The 23,686-nt window shown below is 41.6% G+C and overlaps 1 protein-coding gene across 5 annotated transcripts in view; it reads right to left on the bottom strand.

Moving 5' to 3' along the window:
- The window catches only part of KCNAB1 (potassium voltage-gated channel subfamily A regulatory beta subunit 1), a 529,857-nt gene that overhangs the window by 324,434 nt on the left and 181,737 nt on the right, over window positions 1-23,686 (bottom strand). Inside the window, exon 1 of one of the 5 annotated variants that reach the window (XM_067033901.1) lies at window positions 868-1,177. The exons of the other annotated variants lie outside the window; for them this stretch is intronic. Coding sequence (XP_066890002.1) covers window positions 868-920 — 53 coding nt within the window. The 5' untranslated portion in view covers window positions 921-1,177. Of the gene's footprint in view, window positions 1-867; window positions 1,178-23,686 lie in introns of those variants that run through there. 5 annotated transcript variants of the gene reach the window in all.

Genomic DNA, 23,686 nt, shown 5'->3' with positions numbered 1-23,686 from the left:
CACTAAAACCCAGGAACCAGATACACAAATATATCTGGTTTAAATCCAACTACATCCCCAGTGTCTAGAACTGTTCATGAAACATTTAGATACTCAGAAAGCAGTCTGTAGATGAAGAAATGTAAGCACAAGCCCCAGGACAGCCAAGGTTGCTTAGAAGCATGGTGAGTCTGTGATCATGCTGCCTCTCCCTGGCGGTCTACGTCAGCCAGCAGTTCTTACCATCAGGCCCTTCTTTAATCGTCACTCCCTATCCACCTCCTTCCCCAGAGATATCAGAAATTTCTGATTTCATCAACAACTAATCAGCACCCCGCTCTCCATGAAATGGCTGGGGTTACCATCCTGAGTTAATCTAGTTCCAGCCTAAAATAAATAAAATTTTATTTCATTGCCTGATTGGCTAAACCAATGTATTCAAAATAGTCACTGGACACCAAAAATACTTCTTAGGGCCTCCAGAGGCCAGGAAATCCCAAATGTATAGCTACACACTATATAGGAAGGCTTTTCCAGAATCAGAAGCAAAAGCCCAAAATGTATTAGGTCGAACTGTATGAAATTGTCATTTTTGTAGGTCAAAATGGTCAAATGTCAGCGGTTTTATAGAGTTCAATGTACTACCTCACACAGCACCAGCAACCCGAGAGCTTTGCTCTCCCACGGAAGGCGTGTGATCACGTCACCTCTCTCCTTGACAAATCTTCCATGGCCGCCCCTCCAGGATAAACCCTTGGGCCAGCACTGCAGGACATTCTCACCCCAGCCCAGCCTCTCCCCGCATCCCCCTCTTCCCTCCTCCCCGGAACCTGTGCGGCCCCCAAAGCAGCCAGTCCTGGAGCACCAGCCCGCCAGGCACCCTCTCACCTCAGGGCCTTCGATCCGCTGCCGCATGGATGTGGAAGCCCTTTCCTTCTCATGGGCTCGCAAACTGGTCCCTCACGCAGCTGCAGAAAGAGGCAGCCGCTCCAGATTGGCAGTTCTAATGAGCCAGGAAGCTAACATCCAAGGCTTGTCTTGGGCGCAGCAAGACAGGCAGGTCTCCACACTCGCCCGCCAGAATCTTAGTTTATGCAGCAGCCTTAACGGGGGTTCAGTCCCGTACACAGTCCATGTGGGCTCAGTGACACATTACTCTTTCAAGGCTGCATCCTTGAAATGACTCCCACTGTGGGAACGGCGGGCGGAACGTACATTCCCGGGCCAGCAGAGGGAGCGAGGAGTCCCTGCTTGTCCAGGTACAGGTTGTGGGTTAACCAGAGGTCACAGCCTCGAGATGACCTTCTCCAGCAGTCTCCACTACCTGTCAGATGCTTGCTGGTCTTTCAAGATGCAACAGAAAAGGGGGCAGCTCTTCTAAACTTTTCCTTGCGCCTTCCACCCCACCTCCACCCCTGTCAGAATTCACCTCTGTCACCTCAGTGCTCCCATACCTCTGGCTGACCTCCAGGGTAGCATTCAACATAACAAGTCTTGTGTTATGTGGACGTCTAGGTTTCGAGAAGCAAGGGAAAGAATAACACACCCCTTGAGGAAAACGGGATATGACAAAAACCGGTTAGAACCGACTAGATCCAAGATGGCGGAAGATTTGACTCCCAGAAGAACTTGAGCCTCATTATGCACTCATTGTAATACATTGGCATATGCAAATAACACGCCCACAGGCGCCATGACCGCTCTGAGGATGACAGTGAAAGGCCAAAAAGTGGACAGTGCCCCAATTCCTGGAAATCCCCGCCCCTTCTCCAAAATAGTTGGAATATTCTTCCTACTCATTAGCCTATTAAATTACCCAGCCCATAAAAACTAACAACCCCATATTTCAGTGCCTGGTCTCACCTTATGAGAGGGCGCACATTCTGTCCATGGAATTGGTATCCTCCAGGGCCACTCTCACTTTCTGAGAAGGACCACATTCTGTCTGTAGAATGTGTATCTCTCTAAATAAACTTGCTTTCACTGTACTATGTCTCCCTCTTGAATTATTTCCTGCGCGAAGCCAATATCCCTCACTTGGCAGCCAGTTCCACAGCCTCACCTCAGACCTGGGACATGACCATCCTCCCACGCCCCATTTCCCTTCAACAGCTTAACTTCCCAAAAGACTTTAAGCCCCGTCAAAAAAGAAACGCAGGCCTTCCGTGGTGGCGCACTGGTCGAGAATCCGCCTGCCGATGCAGGGGACAGGGGTTCGTGACCCGGTCCGGGAAGATCCCACATGCCGCAGAGCAGCTGGGCCTGTGAGCCGAGGCCGCTGAGCCTGCACGTCTGGAGCCTGTGCCCCGCAACGGGAGAGGCCACAACAGTGAGAGGCCCGCGAACAGAAAAAAATAAAAACAAAGAAGAAACGTAGTTTACCCACCTTGTGTTCCTTATACTGAGCACAGTACCTGGCACATAGCAGACGGTCATTAAATGTTGATTGAATTGGGTACTGACTGTGGGCCACAGACCAACTTGCCAGGACTGACGATTTGCTCAGTATCAAGGTCAAGCGCATGGGTTTTGTTTAACCCCCACCTCTGCCATTTAATATCTGAGCTACACTCTGTAAGTTACCCAACTTCTATAGCCTCCCTGTCCCCATCTCAAAGACAGCCCCTACTTCTCTGAGTTGTTATAAAAATTAAATGAGATAGTGTAAGAGGCACACTTAGTGTACTGCCTGTCACAGAGTAAGGACTCAGAACTGAGAACAAGTATGATTTTATCATTCTTAGAATAATTATGATTGTCTCTTAAATAATTAACTGTTGGGTAATGGGCTTAAAGAAGGAGTAACACCAGAGGCAGATAGAGGAACACACGTTTCCAGAGAAGCCTGCCTTCTCTGACAGACTGGGGTTTTGAGAACCTGCTAATTGTGCATGACAGCCTGATGTGTTTGGTGCAAACACACGGATCCCACTAACCCCAGGTGACAAGAATGAATGTTTCAACGTTTATTTCTCATATCCACTGGGAAGATATGCCTGGATCTGAGCTTTTGCGAAATTATAGAGTTTGGCTTGAATCGAGCCGTGCGTGCTTGTTAAATCACTCCATCCTGCTGCCATTCAAGAATAAGGCAGGGCTGTTCCCCAAGTCTATACACCCTGTGGTTGGGCCGAAATCATTAACATGGATGCCCCGCCCTGAGGTCGCTTGAGCAGGTAACCACTTGCTCTGAGGTGACAAAATATCTCCTTCTTCCAATAATGGGGGCAATGACAGGACGTTTGGGAACTTTGATCTTTAATGAGGTTTCATTTTTTTTATCTTGGGTAGGGATAGATAAGGAGTGAGGCTTGTTATGTATTATCAGATTCCTCAAAGCAAAGGCAAATGACAGGGGTGGCAAGAGCATCCCCAATCAGTCCCAGCCTGCCAGGAGGAAAGTGGGACATGTCCTATGTCCCCCAGAAGCTGTGCAGACGTGTGGGTGCCGCAGCCTTGGCAGATCTTCCGCTGACTAGATGGATAAGACTCTAAGTACTTTACTTGGGTAACTAAGAGAATACAGGCACAGGATTGCAGGAAGACAGCTCTCAGTCCCTCACACCATACTCAGCCCATCACAAATTTGACTGGTTTGAGTTGCTAAGTACCTTTGAGATCTGGCCCTGGGCTCCCTGCTTCTCCATTTGCCGCACTAAATCCATTCTGAAAATGGCAATCAGCGTGTTTTCATTTTGAAACATCCCTCTCCATTTCTTCAGAGTCCTCCATGGCTCCCCACTGCTCTGCTGATACGGTCACAACTCTGCATTGTCCAGAAGGCCCCATGGTCTGGCCCTTGTCTGCCTCTGCAGTGGCACCTCTTACGTCCTTCCCTCGGGCCCTCTCGATGTGACTAACACTCTCAGAGCCTTGCCCTCCCCAAGATCCCTCCATCCCAGGCCGGAGCCCCTGCTAGTCCTTCCACTTGGAGTGTTCACCTCCCCTCTATGCTTACCTTGCAAATCTCAGCCCAGTTGGGTCAAACCGTTTTGCAACACACTCTATGAGTAACAAGTTCGTATCACCCTTTGCCACTTAGCAGTGGGTGCACATTTACAATCAGTTATCTTACTCTGTCTCCCACTGCATCCCCCAACTAAACACGAGTGTCCCCATGAGTTTGTGGCTCTCTCTAAAGCTTGGCCTAGTGCCTGCGCATAGTAGGGACATCATAATTAGCTGTTGATTGTTGAATGATTGAATGAAAAATATTTTATTTTTTATTCATTAAAAATATCTTTTTTATGTCATTTTCAAGTCTCTTAAGGAGGTCAATAAAATGAAATGATCCCTGGGAAAGATTAGAAAATTTTTCTCTGCTCCCATGAATGGTCCAGATAAAAAATTTACTGCCTCTTCCACGGCACTGGGGCAGCCTCTGTTCTCTACATCACTCCCTCTTCTATATCCACATGTGTGGGTAAATTACCACCATTACTGGAGCCAGGAAGAGACGACTGTCCTCAAGAACTAACATGGTTGGAGGATACGGTGTGGTGGTATAGTGGTGAGTATAGCTGCCTTCCTAACATAGATGGGGGTCGTGAAGTTCCCTTACAAGGTGTGGGATAAATAAAAGCCCTTGCCATTACATTGGATCCCTGAAATCTTGGGGACAAAGCTCTCTGTGCAGCTACATTTGTAAGTACCACCGTCTCTGGCCAGATTTCCCTCCCCGTTTTGATCTGAGAGCCCAGCCTCTTCCTTTGATTCGAGCACAGCCGCTCCTCAGAGCATCTTCCTGTAAACATCTCTTGCTGAGTCTGCTCCATCTCCACCTCTATTTCACTGGGCAGCCTGCCACATACCTGGACACCATCTGGGATTGTCACACGGATACAAACGTATTCCTGAGTTTCCTGGAGTCATTCATTTCCTTGGAGTAATTACCACAGAATTATAAGAAGCATCGAAGTAAGCAAGTCTGTTGGTCATGGGTTAAGTAAACTAACTTATTTTTCCATTACTGCATCATCTATTTCCATCTTCGTTGGAGCATAACATGATAGCAATGAGCAAACTCCCCTTTGAATGTCTTTTCCACAATAGTGCTTAACTGATCACCCTATATGTGTGCATTAGCATAGCACCTGGGTTTATGAAGCTGAGGGAGCCATTTCAGGATTGAGTCCATTACATTAGGCCTGAAAGGCATCTATCTGCACCTTCTGATGATATCCAGAAGAACCAACCACTGAATTGTCCAGACATCCAGCTCATTGCACTGACCATATGTCTGAAAGTAAGGCATGCTTTCAAATTCCAAATATTAATCGTTGCAGATAATTACCCAACAAAATCGGAAAATAATAATTTGCTAGAAAGCATCAGGCAGCAGGCAAGACTTAAAGACCATTTCTCATCATTTTGTGACTCTCTTCCTCATTCTCCCCTGTGATTTGTAGTTCTCTGCAATTAAAAATAAGGTGTTGAAAAGTGCAGCTTCAGGTGCTGTAATTTGATTCCTGTCCCTGACTAACCTACACTATTGTCCTCAGGACCGCACTGTAACCCCTTTCCTCACTACCCACACTCACACTGAGGATCGTCTCAGATCTTCCTTGTACGACATCAAATACAGCCTGGCAGCTCAGATTTCATTATTGCTCATGAAGGAATTTTTCTTTTCTTTTTCTTTATCTTTGAAACCTCCACTTTGCATTTGTTCAACCCTGCTTCCTGGACCAAACCTTATGGAAAATCATACTTGAAGGCACCCACCCACTCGTTTCTCCACCCCATGTCCTCTTTGAGCAGGTAGAAAATAAAGGGAACTTGAAAATGTAAGGGAAGTTTCCAGAAGGGCAGCATGTAGCTGAGGGAGAGTGAATGGCAGCTCCAGATGCAGGCACCTGCTGAGGCCAGTCCATAGCTCACTGACAAAGACACTGTGGGGAGTAGAAAAAGCACAGGGTCCGGGATCAGAAGACATGGCTTTCGGTGTCAGTGCTGCTACTTACTCCTGTGATTTTAGGACTGTCTCTGAATTAGGTCTGGTGATGGGTGGAGTGTCATTTTAGTTAGCATGGCTGCTCCTAGCATGGTACCTTCCACATAATGTGATCGATAACTGTCTTTTGGATGAGCGGATGAATAAATAATGTGAGTGTTTTGTAAATGTTGGGCATTATAGCCTCCTGTTCCCCTAATGCAAGCTGGACAAACAGCACCGATCTCCTTTAGCCCTCTGACCTCCGGAAAGCACATACAGAGCCTAGGAGGAACTACTTAGATTTTCTATGCTACAAATGCAATCCTGCTCCCTGCATAGGAGAGGGAGGATCGTAATTTAGGACAGTATGAAATCTAAGGATGAAATCTGCACATATTCAAGTCTGGCCTGAATTCTGCTCTTGATCCAAAGCTCCAGAAAAAGTGAAATGTACACAAAGTTAAGTGGAAGGGCAACTGGCTTCCTAGAGAAGGACCATGTCCTAAAACCAAGCAAGAGGGACTTCCCTGCTGGTGCAGCGGTTAAGAATCCGCCTGCCAATGCAGGGGACACGGGTTCGATCCCTGGTCCAGGAAGATCCCACATGCCACAGAACAACTCAGCCCATGCACCACAACTACTGAGCCTGTGCTATACAGGTTGCGAGCCACAACTACTGAAGCCCTCCCACCTAGAGCCCATGCTCTGCAACAAGAGAAGCCACTGCAATGAGAAGCCTGAGCATTGCAACGAAGACCCAACACAGCCAAAAATAAATAAATATAAAAGATATATAAAAAATAAAACAAAGCAAGAGAAAGCAGAGGCACTCCTGGTCAGCGAGCCGCTCTCCTGAACAGCCCTCTGCTTGCCATCGGGGGCTCAGCTCATGCCTCATGGCCTTCTAAGTCCATAACCCAATATGACTTGACGGTTGCTTAGTGAGCACCTGTGATGAGTCCAGACCATTGTAGATGCCATGTGTTGTGGCGGGGGGGGGAATGGGCACAGTCTACTGATGACTTAGTAGTTTTAAAGAAATAATAGCAAGGTAATGTTTTTAAGAGTCTTCAAGAAATTTTCTCTAATGTGGAACATAGAGTCCACTCCTGTGAAATTAGGTCATTTTGATTTCCATCATATGCTCTAAGCTACAGCTTATCTTTCTTTTTGTCATTCTTGAAGGTTTACTATGCAATGAATGGCATGAACAAGATGCTGGGCGTGTTTCACCTTGACAAGAGAATAAACTCTTTGAAGTGAATTTCACAGGCTTGCTCACATACCAACATGAGCACCCACATTAGCCACCCACACAACATGCTTCATTATGTCTCTTTATGGAGTTTTCCATACATTCTGTGACCTGGTATGGAATATTTATATGCTCACATTTCAGAAAGCCTCTGTGTCAGCATGAACAGAAATGCATGTGGTATATATTTTGTCTAAAATATCAAAACCATAACATCTATCAGGAAATAGTTGCACAATCTGTTTTATTCTCAAAGAGTCTACTTTTATACTAAGGTTTATTGACATGGATGTTGGCTTATTAATTAGTATAAATACTGACATATGAAGTAGCCCCTCAGGACTGTTCCCCAAAAGAAAGCATTCTCCACCATTCTGAATAAATCTTAAACAAGATAGGCATTAAGATAAGTGCAGTCTATTTCTCTGCCACAGGACCTTTGCACATGCTATTTGTGCTGCCTAGAATGCTCATCCAAATCCAACTCCAATTCAACTTCCACATTCCTTCCAGAAGGTTTTCTTGGCTCTTGCTCTCTTTCCACCAAGTTAAACTATGGCTCCTCTGTGTACCATTAATACTGTGCACACTCTGATTAGGACACTTATCACCTCTAAATGTCACTGTACACAAATTTACTTCTCCAATTGTCTGTTTCTTTTTTAAAAAGCACTTTTTTTTCAGGTTACAAGCGGAGGGTTTTATTTTTTTATTCATTTTTATTGGCATATGGTTGCTTTACATGTTGTGTTAGCCTCCACTGCACAACAAAATGAATCAGCCATACACATACAGATATCCCCTCCCTTTTGGACTTCCCTCCCATTTTTAAAAAGCTTTTAAAAATAAATAAATAAAAAGTTTAATAAACATAGAATCTATTCCTCTTTTAGCACTGAATACATGAATAACAGTGGTTAGTTACCCATGAAGACAGGGCTGGGAGAATATCTGCACATTATGCATTTTTGTTACTGTGTATTCTTGGAAACTATACCTCTGAAATAAATATTCCAGAGCTGAGATTTCTTGTTAAGTCTCATTAGTTGTCACTTTCAATTGGTATGAGTGAATGAGGTTTCAATACAGAACCTTTGGCTTGCCTTGTGTATACAGCATGTCCCTAAATAGTAAGAGTGCTGGCTAATTATTGCCCATTGTGGGAACAGGGCAGGTGGTCTGGATGCAGGCTCCTCGGACAGCTGACTTACCCAGAATTAACATTTTGTTCTGTTTGCTCACAGCGTGAAATCCAGCTCATCATCCTCAGCATGGGCAAGTACTTTTCCCCTTCCTTATTAACATAAACACTCATAGCACACTACAACACAGGAACACCTCTCTCCCTCTCTGAGTTGTGGGAGATGTTCTTAGCCAATCGTGTTAATGACTCAGAAGGGGCATTTGGAAACTTAAAAGCTCTTAATGAACATGCTTTCTGTTCCCCCCCCAATCCATCCTCCTCCTAATCTCTCAAGATGTCTTTATTTTTAACTCCACACCACTGCAGCTGCACTTCAGAGAAAGCCAGGCTGAGACAGAGACACAGCCCTGTTCACAGGATGGGAAGCAAGTCCTAGGAATCATGGCCGTGAAAAAGAATATCAACAAGGGTCAGCATCTAGAGAGGAGCTCTAAACATTTCTCAGAGAACAGAACTGTTTCAAAGGTCAAGATGGACCAGGGGCAACCCTAAGAAATAGGAAATCATGATTAACCCCCTTTCCAAACGGGATGCAAGATGGCACACTCCTAGCCCTGATCAAAGAACTGGACAATAATTCAGTATGGCAGGTCTAAGGAAACTGGGAGTTTTGCCAACTGGTATTAGATAAAAATCTTAGAGCCCACTATATATTCTAACCTATACCAAACCTCCAAAGCAAAGCTAGCTATCTGTCCTTGCTCTGATATACAGCTTTGGAGCTAAAAGAGCAAATTCTAAGGCCAAAAGAAGATAACTAGTTTGGCAATTTCTTTTTCTCTTTGTGGATCTTCTTGGTACCCATTTTAAACCCATTTCACCCAAATAAAATTGCTTTATCTGTTCTTATTCTCTTCTTGTTAAGCAGAAATGGTTCTGGCTGTCAAACATTCCTAAAGTTAGCCTGAATCATCCTGTGAATGGCACCCCTGGGGTTCTGCGATGGGAAGACTCGCCTGAATAAAAATCAAGAAAGCCCTCTAAGCATTTCCCTTCCCTGGTTTGTCATTTTAGTCATTTTCACATGAGCACAGCTAACATAGACTCTGTTCTTCTACCAATCTTAAAAGATAGTGTTTCATGCAGCTCCATCAAAGTGCATTAGACTTGTTTTATGTTTAATTTTTAAATTTCTGAAATAAATATGTATCACTTGGGGTCCCAACAGAAAACAGATGGCACACTCAAATTAGTCAATTCAAACCAGGTTTATTTGCACAGGTGTAGAAGAATTATGAGACACTGCAGTAACCCAGAGTAAGTAGCAGCAGAGAGGAAGGCATGGTTGCCAAAACTGCAACCAACCAAGTCTCCCCAGTTGAGTTGAACAGAGTCTTACAGAGAAGGCTGCCATGAATTCATTGTCAAGAACTTACAACCTGACAATGTTGACACAATCAGCCTAAGGTTATCCCTTGCAGGGAAGGAGTCAATACCCTACATCAGTTTCCTCCTCTGCAGCTGGGGCTTCCCTTGGCTAAACCAGATCGTAAGGGCTCCCATGGAAGCCATACAGGTCTGCCTCCTGGGGCAGAGACCAGGGTGGAGAAATGGAGAGAGTGGATCTGGAGAAGCAAACAGAAGATAACTGGCACAAATAGAAGCTTAATTTTAAAAAACTAAAATTTAATATTTTCTTTCACCTAGAACAGCTATAAGTTCACAGATTAAATTTCTTTTTTTTTTTTTGTGTGGTACGCGGGCCTCTCACTTTTGTGGCCTCTCCCGTTGCGGAGCACAGGCTCCGGACGCACAGGCCTGGCGGCCATGGCTCACGGGCTTAGTTGCTCCGCGGCATGTGGGATCCTCCCGGACCAGGGCACGAACCCGTGTCTCCTGCATCGGCAGGCGGATTCTCAACCACTGCGCCACCAGGGAAGCCCTAAATTTCTTAATTTCCATCCCCTCCAGGGACAGACAATGTCAGGTTCCACAAATTTTTAAAAATATGCTTCTTGAAAAATCAGTGAAAAATAGAAATTCCGGAAGATTTTCCTTGTGTGAGTCTTTTGTTTTTATGCACACAATTTTTTCTGTCCTTTGGTCAAGAATAAAAGGTTTGAAATCTAAAAATATCAGAGTGGGGCTTCCCTGGTGGCACAGTGGTTAAGAACCCGCCTGCTGGTTGTGGGGACACATCTTTGAGCCCTGGTCTGGGAAAATCCCACATGCCACAGAGCAACTAAGCCCGTGCACCACAACTACTAAGCCTCCGCTCTAGAGCCTGTGTGCCACAACTACTGAGCTTGCATGCCACAGCGGCTGAGGCCCACACACCTAGAGTCTGTGCTCCGCAGCAGGAAAGGTCACCCCGGTGAGAACCCCGCATGCTGCAACGAGGAGTAGCCCCCACTCGCCCCAACTGGAGGGAGCCCACACACAGCAACAAGGACCCAGCACAGCCGAAAATAAATAAATAAATTTATTTTTAAAAATAAATAAATTTTAAAAATAAAAATATCAGAGTGAAGCTTTGTGGTTCACATAACCAAGCATAAAATGCTAAGATAAAACTACAATTCTCCTTCCTTCACATTTTTTCAAACATTTATTAAGGAACTACTATTCCTCAAGTGCATTGAGATATAAAGATAAAAGTGAACAAATAAACCTTGCCTATGTTGGGATAAAAGTAAACAAACCTTACCTATGTTGGCTAAACCAAAATGATGGCAGGTATGTAGGTAGTTATTTTTTGTTTGTTTTTGGTTCACAAAAAAGGGTAGTTCAGAAGGTAGGTCTGCTTTCAGCCTTGGTCTGATTTGGGGCTCTCTGATGTTTTCAGGTTCTTGTCTCTGCTCTTTCTCCTCACAGTGCTCCTCACAGATGCTGAGAAAGGTTCTCTTTGTGGTGGAGGGATGGTTATAGGAATCCAAGCCTTGCACCCTCTCATCACCAAACCCAGAAGATAAGCAATGCCTGTAAAGTTCTCATTCACTCTGATTGGACAGGCTTAAATCATCCTTGAATCAGTCACTGGAGCCAGGAAAATGAAATGCTCAGATTAACTTAAGTCAGTGAGAGCCCATCATTTGGACTGAGTGTGGAGCCAGTCTAACCCCAATATCCTGACAATGGAGGAGGGATGGATCCCCAAGGGACAATCTGAGGGCTGTTGGCAGAAGAAAAGGGGAATGAATGCCAGGGAAGCAACCATCACAAAATAAATATGGGTGCAAAAATGTTCCAGAAGCAAGAAAAAGGGAGTAGCGAACTCCCCTAATGGGCTGGGTGATGTTTTACCTGATTCTTAAAGGACATATAGGACAAGATGGTGCGTGATAATGTAGTGAAGGGGAAAAGGTGATCCTGGCAAATGAAACAGCACGTGCAAATGCTCAGAGATATGAAATAGTGTGTTGAGTTCTAGGAATGATGGGACCTCCAGCATGGCTGTGTCATGGGACCTGGGGAACGTTCCAGACTGTAAAGATGTCTGGAACCACTTTATGTGATAGTAAGAATTTCAGGCCTTATCTTTAAAGGCATTAAAGCATTTAGTCAGGGGAGTGACGAGGTCCATATTTTAAAAAGACAATGTAGAACAGGCAGTGTAGAGGGTGGGGCTTAGAGGAAGGCTGAGTCTAAAAGGTAAGAGAGCTGCTCACTTAAATATGTAGTTATCATTTCCCTGGGCACTTACGAGACATTTAATTTTGGTGTTGTACATATTGACTATTTCATTGAAATGTTTTCTCTTTTGCCTGAATACTGCAATTTAAAACCTAAGAAAATCAATTGATATCTGTTTCAAAATTATCAACCTAGCTGCCCAATTAGCATGCCCTTATTTCTACTCAAATGAGTAGGAGTGGAGAATTTGTGTCAATTCTAGACAGAGGGAAGTGTGTCTTCTATATGTATGCTAATAGCTTTGAGAATATCTGTAACATATAATACACGCAAAAGCAGATTTTAGAAAGAGTTGACCAAACCTGGAATCATGACCTAAAAAGGAATTGTCCACTTGGGAAGTAAGTGCATGGAACTCTGAGCCAATCTTCTACAAGTGATAGGAGCTAGAGAAAAGGAGAGTCATGCAGCAATCGGTAGGAGAGCCAAACCTACCCTATCTGGGAGTGGGTAGCTCCTAAAAATGCAGTAAGTGTGATGGCTGGAAAGAGGAGAGTGCTCAGCTAGCTTCTGAATGCAACAACAGTCATAGAAAAGAAACTTGTTTGGACAGTTGAAGCTTTTGACTTCATAGCTGAACTCAACAACAGTGGATGTCCCACTGACAACCTGTTTTCTGTTCTTCTTCCTTTCACACTTTGCCCAGACCTGAAATACTGGAGAAGGACACAATAAGTTCAGTATGGACTTATCTACAGTTCCAGCAAGGAGTGAAAAGATCCCGTGGAAAGCATGACCAGAAACAATCACGGAACGCATGTAGAATCACAGAAGTTTAAAAGTAGACAATCTGGGGCTTCCGTGGTGGCGCAGTGGTTGAGCGTCCGCCTGCCCAGGCAGGGGACATGGGTTCGCGCCCTGGTCAGGGAAGATCCCACACACCGCGGAGCGACTAGGGCTGTGAGCCATGGCCACTGAGCCTGCGCGTCTGAAGCCTGTGCTCCACAATGGGAGAGGCCACAATGGTGAGAGGCCTGTGTACCGCAAATAAATAAATAAATAAATAAACAAAAATAAATAAATAAAAGTAGACGATCTGAAGAATCAAAGAAAATATTTCTCTATGAAAGAGACTTGCTGAAAAGATGGAGAAAATACTTTAGAAGTCTTTAATTTGTAATTTCAGTAAGATTTTAAAAGATATTGTATTTAATAAAAAGAAGGAATCTGGATTAGAAAAAATACTTTCAGATAAAAACTAAAATTACTGAATATAAGAATACATCATTGGCACCAGCTAGGCTATTGAGTACTGCAGAAAATAAACCATGATTTGAAGGCAGTGTCAAGAAACTCTCCCAAGAATAAAGTTGCATTTGTTAAGAATCTATGGGTTCTTAGCATTCTGTCAAGTATTGTGAACATGCATTAACATATTTCATCCTTAGAGCATTATTTTAAATAAGTACTATTATTATTCACATTTTATAGTTGAGGGAAATTGTCCATAGAAAGGATATGTTACCCAACAGCAAGCACACCATTAGAATGCAGGCTGGATATGGGTTCAAACCCAATGTTATTTTAATCTATAGCCCATGCTCTGGTTTCAGAAGTGAGTTCCTGTAGAACATCAAGGAATGGATAGCATTTCTATACAGTACTATCTAAATTATTCTAGGCCTGGAGTCAGCAAACTTTTCTATAAAGGGCCATAGAGTAAATATTTTCAATTTTATGGGCCATACGGTCTCTGTTACAACTACTCAACTCTGCTGCTGTAGTGGGAAAGCAGCCACAGATAATATATTAATGGATGGTCATAAATATCTCCCAACAGAACTTTATTTACAAAAGCAACTGAATCAGATTTGGCCATAGTTTGCCATTACCTATTCTAGAGAAGATAAAAGATGAAAAGATAATCATTTTTTATGAAGCTATCATAGCACTAATACCAAAATGAGTGAAAGAAAATGCAAAAAATCAAAATCATCTCATTTATGAATATAGAGATACAAAGTATATAGAGATAAAATTTTTGCAAATTGCAAGTAGTAGCAAGTGAAACATCATTACACAGTGACCACGTAGAGTTTATTTCAGCAGTATAAGGAGAGTCAACTTTTAAAAATCTATTATTGTAATTAATAATACAAATAAATAAAATAAATGAAACATATTAGTTCTCCAGAAACATTTTTCAGAATTCAACATCCATTTCTAATTTTAAAAATCTTGGTAAAGTAGGAATAACAGTATTATCTTAATATGATAAATAATATTTATGCAAAAAACTGTTGGCACTGTGAAAAAGTGAAAATCAAAAATAAGATAAAGATAGCCTTCCCCAGCACTGTTATTTAATATTATTCTGAGTTCTAGCTGACGTAATGTGATCAGAAAAAAAAAATTAGAATGTAGGAGCCAAAATTACAATAATTTGTAGGTGATATAATTGTTACAAGAACTAATGAGAATAAAGTGAAAAAGCAAGTTAGGAGTTTCAGTTTCTGATCCGGCATGTAAGGAGCTTGGAAGTCATCACTCAGTCCTAACAAAAAGTAAAATGCTGAACAACTGAAAATCAACAACTCTTCTTACATATGTCAGAGAATTGAGGTCCCACGGCAAACTGCTGCCCCAAAATGGGAGAGACAGGCAAATTCGAATCACACTTACTGGAGTACAAACCCAGGAGCAGAAACCTCCATGGGAACCAGTGCCAGGGTAGTAAAACCGAAATTGTACTTAACGAAATGCTGGAGGCTCAGTGTGGAAATCTCTGAGAATTAAAAACTCAGGGAGGGGGCACTCTTATGGGGACATCCATGATTTCGTTAGTTTTACCTCCAGGAGTTCTACCAAGTTCTCACAGTGAAGACCAAAAATTCCTTCCTGCTTCTCTCAGAAGAGGGGAAAAGTAACCATTTCGACATATGCCAGAGCATTCTGTTCAACGAGATCTGTCCTCAAAAGAAACTATTTTACCAGAGACTAACCTATAATGGGTTTTATTAGAGCATAACTGACTGAGAGGAAGAAAGATACACAACTCCAGCTCCTTCCAGGAACCATAAGGGTAAAGAAAGTCTTGCAGCAGAAAAAACAACAAAGGAAACCTAGCTCCACACAAAGGAATGACAAGCATCAGAAATGATAACTACATATGTAGTTTATAGGTAAACATGAAGATTTTTTTCTAAGTATTTAAATCTTTTTAAAAGACAATTGACTGGTTAAAATAAAAATAACAGTGATTTATTATCACTTTTATAGCATATGTAAAATAAGGTGTATGAGAACAATTGTACAAAGGCTGGGAGCTAAGAAACAGAAATACGCTTTGTAAAGTTCTTGTACTAAATGTGAAGCAGCATATTATCAAATGAAGATGTGACTGTAATAAATTAAAGATATATACTAAAAACCCTAAAGCAGCCACTAAAATAACACAACAGGGCTTCCCTGGTGGCGCAGTGGTTGAGAGTCCGCCTGCCGATGCAGGGGACACGGGTTCGTGCCCTGGTCCGGGAGGATCCCACATGCCGCGGAGCGGCTGGGCCCGTGAGCCGTGGCCGCTGAGCCTGCGCATCAGGAGCCTGTGCTCCACAACGGGAGAGGCCACAACAGTGAGAGGCCCGTGTACCGCAAAACAAACAAACAAACAAAAAAAACCAAAGAGTTATAGCTAATAAACCAAAAAAGGAAGAAAAATGGAATCATAAAAAAAAAACTCAATCCAAAAAGAATTAAAAGGGAACATAGAACAGATGAGACAAATAGAAAACACAGTGATGACAGATTTAAATCTAACCGTATAAATAACCCCATTTAATACAAGTGGTTTAAACAACCCAATTAAAAAGGCAGAGATTGTCAAATTGGATTTAAAAAAGCAAGACCTAATTGTATGCTGCCTACAAGAGTTCTACTTTAAAATTTAAAGACACAAATAAGTCAAAACTAAAAGGATTGAAAAAGATATCCTTTCATAATACTAATCTAAAGAAACCTGGACTGGCTATGTTAATAACAGACAAAGTAGATTTTAAAGCAAAGAATATTACTAGGTCATAGAAGCTCATTTCAAATTGATAAAAGGGTCAATTCAACATGAGATATAACAAAACTAAATATTTATATACTTAATAACAGAGCTTCAAAATGCATGAAACAAAAACTGATAGAATTGTAAAGAAAAATAGAAAAATCCACAATTACATTTGGAGAATTTGATACCCTTCTTTTATAATTAATAAAATAGAGATAGAAAATCTGTAATGATATAGAAGATTTGAATAGCATTAACAACCAACTTGTCATAATTGACATTTATAGAAAATTCTACCTAAGAACAACAGAACACACATTCTTTTCAAGTGCTTATGGGACATTTACCAAGACAAATCATATTCTGGACTATATAAAAAAGTCCCAACAAACTTTTAAAAATTCAAATTGTATAAAATATATTCTTTAATCCCCTTGGAATTAAAGGTTAATAACAGGAAGATCTCTAGAAAATCCTCAGAGACGTGTACAAGAATACTAATGACAACTTAAAATTACCAAAATACTCATCAAAAGGTGAATAAACAAATAACAATATATCCATCCAATGGAGTACTATTCAGCAATAAAAAGAATGAATTTGTGCTACACACAACATAGATGAATCTCAAAATTTTGTTGAGTCAAAGAAGCCAGATCATAAAAAAGTACATATTGTATGATCCTATTTATATAAAGTTTCAGAAAATTCAAACTAATCTAAAGTGACAGAAGGCAGATCAATGATTGTCTGGTGATGAAGAAGGGGGACATGGAGGGACATGCCAAAGGAATTAAGTTCTAACTGTAAAACTTCAGATATTAGCCAGCTGGAGAGGAAGACATTTGGAGAATTAGTTTCTCTTCCTTCACATCAAATTCAGTCCCTTGTCTGGGAGGCTTGCCTCAGTCAACACATGGGATTGTGACTTTGACTCTCTTTGTTCATGGAAATAGCATTAAATGATGCAGGGAAGCACAGACAAATCAGGGAAAACAAGAATGCAGCAAAAGCAAATGTTATGAACAGCCAGTAGCTCTTTATTTAGGTTTCTATCTGTGGGACAAAGAAGATTTTTTTTTTTTAAGTTACTTAGAATTTTTTTTTTGATGTTTTGACATTTGTTTTTTGTTGGTTTTTTTTTAACATCTTTATTGGAGTATAATTGCTTTACAATGATGTGTTAGTTTCTGCTGTATAACAAAGTGAAACAGCTATGTATATACATATATCCCCATATCTCTTCCCTCTTGCATCTCCCTCCCACCCTCCCTATCCTACCCCTTTAGGTGGTCACAAAGCACTGAGCTGACCTCCCTGTGCTATGCGGCTGTTTCTGTGGGATAAAGGAGATTTTTGAAAGTGGTTTTTAATCCACTTCTCTTAAACCACAATAACTATAAGATTCTGGGCACATTTTGTCAACCTCTGACCGAGACCTTTTCTCACTTATAATAATTTTATTATGTGTCTCTAAACTGGATTCAGGAAAAAAAAATGGGGGTTACATATAGGTTTTACTGACAGGAGCAGCCAGTGTAAGGAACAAAGATGAGAGAGGATTTGGTAACACAAGAAAGCATTCCCATGAAATCCTTTTCAAATGAAACTCAGGCCCCATGCAGGAACAATGCTGCTGGCCTGCAAAGCAAACTGGCGCCGAGATGGGAGTACCGTTTCTTTGCAAGGATGAAGGACTAAGTTCCCTAAGGAAAGATCACAGTCATAACATGCTGACATTTGGAAACCATGGAACTCTTATAAGGCTGCTGCTGGGACAGGGCAAACCCTCACTTGACCAGCTGCTGCCATGAGATTTTTTCTGCATGTTCTTGATGTGATGCTCTGAGTTTCCTCCTCTGTGATCCAACCATTTGGTATTAGCTTATTTCTACAGGTGAATTACAAGTGAATTCATCTCTTCTTCAAATCTCTAGCAAGTGCAGAAATCCTTATAAGCCTCTGCTCCTGCATTCTAGAAGAGGCATGCCTTTATATCACCTCTCTCCCATGCGTTTAAATTATTAAACACCGTTTTTAAAGTGCTTTCCTACTTCCTAGGCATCAGCTTAGTCGGCCCTCACACAGCACTGTGAGGTAAGCAAGGCCAGTATTACTGCTCCCATTTGGTGATGAGGGATCAGGCTCAGGGAGCGTTAGTGGTTTGCCCTCAGTCTCAAAGGGAGCCGGCAGACACCCAATTGTTAGACAAATAACAGCGATTTACTCCCTTTAATTTGTGCTTGTACGTTGTACTAAGTGACTGACTGTATTTAGAAATGACCCAAATGATTGTTTTTTTCTACTTTTTGAAGCTGATATTTTTGTGCTGTCGTGAGGAACACATCAACTTCTATAAATGAACAATATTATATGTAGGGCTAAGCTTTTTATGTTTAACAAAGAGTAAGAAAAAAATCACAATCTACTGGTCCTAGTGGTAAGGAAGGCACAGGATGGCAACTGGTAATAGTTTGCAGCTATCCTGGGGATGGATAAGCACTGGGGGAGGAAGCAGAAGGAAGAGGGACTTTCAGACACTCTAGGAAGTTGCCTGGGAAAACCTGCAAAAGCAAAGCAGGGCAGGTGAAGCTGTGAACTTCACAGAACTCCCCAGGACTAAAGCTTTTGAATAATGAGTCAATACAATTCAGATACTAATTGCAGTTGAACTCCTGTAATATATTTGTACATATTTTCCTGAAATAAATAACATTTTAAAATTATTTTTAATAATTCCTTTTGGTTTAATACTTGGTCAAACCCTATGTCTGTCAAAGGCTCCTTCAATCCAGTATTATTATCAGATCTGGAAGAGATTTGATTGGGGATTTATTTTGTAAGGAACATGACTGTGCACCCCTACCACCTGTCCCAACAAAGTGACCTTAGCCGCTAAGCATGCCCTCAGCCCACACAGGGTCCTATATTGCCTGTACATTTTGGAGACAGATGTTTTCTGACCTGTCCCCGGAAAGTATTAAGCATGTGCCATTGTGAATTTTTAACTAACAACTACTAGAAACAGTAAGTTTTTCTTTCCCTGCTTTTGATAACCCCATCCATTTAGCCACATCTTTACTCTATGGGTGCACTAGAGATTTAAATGGTGGAAAGATGAAGAGGGGGATGGAAAAGATTATAAGGGAAAGAAATTTTTCACAACCTATCAATACCTGAGCCCTAGCCCTAGCATCCCCATTCCCAACACCCTTTTTAATAAAACACTAGGTTTGGTGATGTGGCAGCCTGTACCAACCACAACCACAGCGTTCTGTCCCATGTGGAGGAACACAGAGCTCCTGACCCACCGTCTGCTCTTTCTTCCAGCAGTGTCAATGGGCCACTGCTTACTCATGCAGTCGCTGGGATGAAGGAGAGCTTGTGTCTCCGAGATGGCTGTCTGGATTTCAGGAGGGTAGTTCTCATGGTGGAACAGGTTAACTGGACTACTCAGGAACCTGGATAGTTCTTGACTCCTTGGCCCTGAGATCCTATCAGCTGCTGGTCTGAATCCAATGATTCCACTCCTACCCAAAGGTTACCAGGCCACACTTCCTAGTCAGAAACTGAGGTTGAGAATGTGTCATTGGTAAAGGGACAAGGCGATCATTCAACATGCACAAAAGTACTACCAACACTTTTGGAGAGCAAGAGAAGTGTATCCTGGGATTTAGGATGATAGGGACCTGTCCTGGGGCAGGGCGAGCTCCAGAGCCAAGGACTCACTCAGCCAACCCCGCACACACCTGGCAGAGGTGTGCCAGGTGTGCCAAAGCCTGGCCAGTTCCTGATGTTCATGAGGACTCATCTTCCCTTAGTGGGCCGGGAGTTCTCTGGAGAGGAGTGGCCATAACTGTCTGATATTCTCCAAAATCACGCTGAAAATAATAAAATAAGTTCACCTACAGGAAAACCGCTTGTCTTCCAAGGCCTCAGAGTGTAGTAGAAGAGAAAAATGCAAAATGATCATTGCAATTGAAACATCATTAAAGTTTGCTTTTATATTTTCAAACATACATTGTTAAATATTTTTAATAAAGAAAGTTTCAGAAGTGTGAAGCATCTTATCCCACAAATACAAAATTTTAAATGTGTATTTAAGTCAGTAGAAGCATAGGAAAAAGTCTGAAAGAATATGTCACAAATTATTTAAAAATTATAACCAGATTATGAAGTACTTTTCTAAATTGTACATTTCTATATTATTTTAAATTTTATTTACTATGAGCATGTATTTTTTATGTTACTTTTTTTTCAATTTTATTTATTTTTTAACATCTTTATTGGAGTATAATTGCCTTACAGTGGTGTGTTAGTTTCTGCTTTATAACAAAGTGAATCTGCTATACATATACATATATCCCCATATCTCTTCCCTCTTGCATCTCCCTCCCACCCTCCCTATCCCACCCCTTTAGGTGGTCACAAAGCACCCAGCTGATCTCCTTGTGCTATGCGGCTGCTTCCCACTAGCTATCTGTTTTACATTTGGTAGTGTATATATATCCATAACCATTTTTTTTTAGATTCCATACATATGTGTTAGCATACAGTATTTGTTTTTCTCTTTCTGACTTACTTCACTCTGTATTTTTTTTAATATAAGGTAAGAATGACTCTTTTAAATAAATTCAAGCCTTTAAAGACTATTCAATACCATGGAGAATTTTCTTTAACAAAACAGATTATAGAATAGTATATACAGTACAATATTGATTTCTTAATATTTTTAAATGGTTATATTAAAAAATACTAAAAGGAAATCCACTGAAATGTTAAAATTAAGCAATTTGGGGGTGAATTAATTGTAAGTGATTTTTTAAAAAATAAATTTATTTATTTATTTGCTTTTATTTTGGGCTGTGTTGGGTCTTCCTTGCTGCGCATGGGCTTTCTCTAGTTGCGGTGAGCGGGAGCTACTCTACGTTGCGGCGCACTGGCTTCTCATTGTCGTGGCTTCTTTTGTTGTGGAGCACAGGCTGTAGAGCACAGGCTCAGTAGTTGTTGTTCATGGGCTTAGTTGCTCCGCAGCACGTGGGATCTTCCCGGGCCAGGGATCAAACCTATGTCCCCTGCATTGGCAGGCAGATTCTTAACCACCGCACCACCAGGGAAGCCCATAAGTGATTTTTATTTTTCCACATTTTCTAGAATTATGGCACTTATTTTTAAAATCCACAAGGAGATAAACCATGAAAAGTGGACTCAATAACACCTTGAACATATACCTATCTAGGGAAATCAGGAAAAGACTTACCTGAGCAGGTAATCCCCATGAGAAGTGTGAAGTATTCATAGAAATTCAGCAATGGATGGGTGTGACTCTCAGAGGGAACAGTATATGAAAGGACATGGAACAAGAAAGATAATGAATGTAGTATTCAAGAAACATCGTGTGGTTCAGCATGAGCTTGTCAAGTGGGAAAGAGTGAAACTGGATGAGAAATTAGGCCAGGAGGTGGGGCCCAATGAAAGGGAATCTACTTTGTGCTAAAGAGTCTAGACTTGAGGGGGAGGAGGAGTTGGAGGAAGGTGGTCAAAAGGTACAAACTCCCAGTTATAGGATAAACAAGTACCAGGGATGTAAAGTTCAATATGATGACTACAGTTAACACTGTTGTATGATACATTTGATAGTAGTTAAGAGAGTAGATCCTAAAAGTTCTCATCACAAGGAAAAAAGACTTTTTATTTTTAATCAATATGAGATGATGGATGTTCGCTAAATTTATTGTGGTAATAATTTCATGATGTATGTAAGTCAAATCATTATGCTGTATACTTTAAACATGTAAAGTGCTGTATGTCAATTATATCTCAATAAAACTGGAGGTAGGGGAGAATCTAGACTTGAATCTGGAAGCCAAGGAAGTCACTGATGGATTTTAAGTAGGGGAGTGACATGATTTGATTGCTGTTTGAAATCGCTGGCTTCACTGAAGATGATGGAGTAGAATGAGAGAAGACAGATCAGGCTTTGCAGTGGTTATGGTAAGAAGTAATGAGATTAAATCTAGATGTGAGAGATCACTAGGAAATAGCATAGATGGAACTTAATAACTTATTGCGTGCTCATGGGGAAGGGGTTGGGATGAAGGATGAGTCCAGCAGGATGCCCAGGATTCTAACCTAGCAATGATTTACCTCATGGTATTCTTTTCCAAGAATAAGCCTTAGTGGGGGAGGTTCAAGAAGTGGACTGGGGGTGAGGAGGTAATAGAATAATTCATTTCATTTTGAATGTACTGAGTTGAAATGACTGTGGGTCATTCAGGTAGAAATATCCAATTGGCAGATAATAATAATATGGATCTGGCTGTCAGAAGAGACAATTGGACAAGAGAAAAAGATTTCAGAGCTATGAGTTATATGTGGTAGGTAGTTCACCTACCAAGGGTGCAGATAAGATAACTCATGGGGAATTAGAAAGGGGAAAGGAAAGCCAAGGTGAGCATGAAGCTCTGAGGAGTACCAATGTTAGATGATCAGTGAAGAAACAGGACCTGTCAGACAGAATTCAAAGAGGGAGTCAAAGGGGCTGAGATGGGTCACGAAAGCAATATCCAAAAAGTTAAGAGAGGTGCACCAAAATGATGGAGAGTTCAAAATAAGGCCGGAAACCTCTCTTGTGGCTCTTAGGAAAAGCACACATAACCTTTTTGAGGGCAGTGTTTTGGAGTGATGCAGGTTGGAAACTAGAATGGAAGGTGAGAGGCTGAATGAATAGAAAGACTACTTCCCAGTAATATAAAGTTAATAATGTTGCTCATGGTAAACATTTTGAATAATACCAAACAAGTAAAAAGAAGGAATGCAAATTAACTATAACTCCCCCATAAGCATTACTAACACTTTAGTGTACAACTCTCTAATCTCTTTCCTAGTAAAAATTTTCACATAATTTAATAATCTTTCATATGCTCCTATCTCTCCCCCAAATTCTTGATCCATGGTTTCAAATTCCTTTCCATTGAACATCTAACTTACATTCTAAATTTAGTTCCACATCTTCAGTCCCAAGTAGAATGCCCCCATCCAACCACCCCCACCTCCCGACTTTGCTCTTCCAGTTAATGACAAGACCATTCTTTGACTCAAGCCTTGGAGCCCCCTTTGACTCCTTCTTCCATGTCAACTCCCACAGCCAATTAGGCACCAAGGTCAGTGAGTTAAACCCCTGTGGTATTTCTCTGATTCAACTGTTCTTTGTGTACCCACCATGTTGATGAGCTCCCTCACTCGTAACCTCATCTCTCTGTGACTAGACTTCTGGATAAGCCTCCTAGATGACCCCCTTGCTTCCTGTTGCTATTCTTTCTTACTGCTTGATTGACAGTCCCCAAGTACCACATTATCAAGTCATTCTCCTGATGGAGACTTTCAGTGGCTTTCCATTGTCCACCAAAGTAAGCACCAACTTCCCACCCTGGCATTCAGGAATCCCCAAAATGTCATTTATTCTCCATCTAAATACTCCCACAAATATATTTCATATTTTTCCCTTCTAAACTCTGACTCTCCTTCTTTTGATAGTTTACCTACCCATCTGTTTTAGGTTGAATTGTGTCCTCCCCAGATTCATGCATTGAAGTCCTAACACTGAGTACCTCAGAATGTGACCCTATTTGAAGATCCGGCCTTTAAAGAGGTAGTTAAGATAAAGTGAGGTCATATGGGTGGGCC

Source organism: Kogia breviceps, chromosome 5 (assembly GCF_026419965.1).
Source record: "Kogia breviceps isolate mKogBre1 chromosome 5, mKogBre1 haplotype 1, whole genome shotgun sequence".
Classification (NCBI taxonomy): domain Eukaryota; kingdom Metazoa; phylum Chordata; class Mammalia; order Artiodactyla; family Physeteridae; genus Kogia; species Kogia breviceps.
This window is presented reverse-complemented; position numbering and strand designations above follow the sequence as displayed.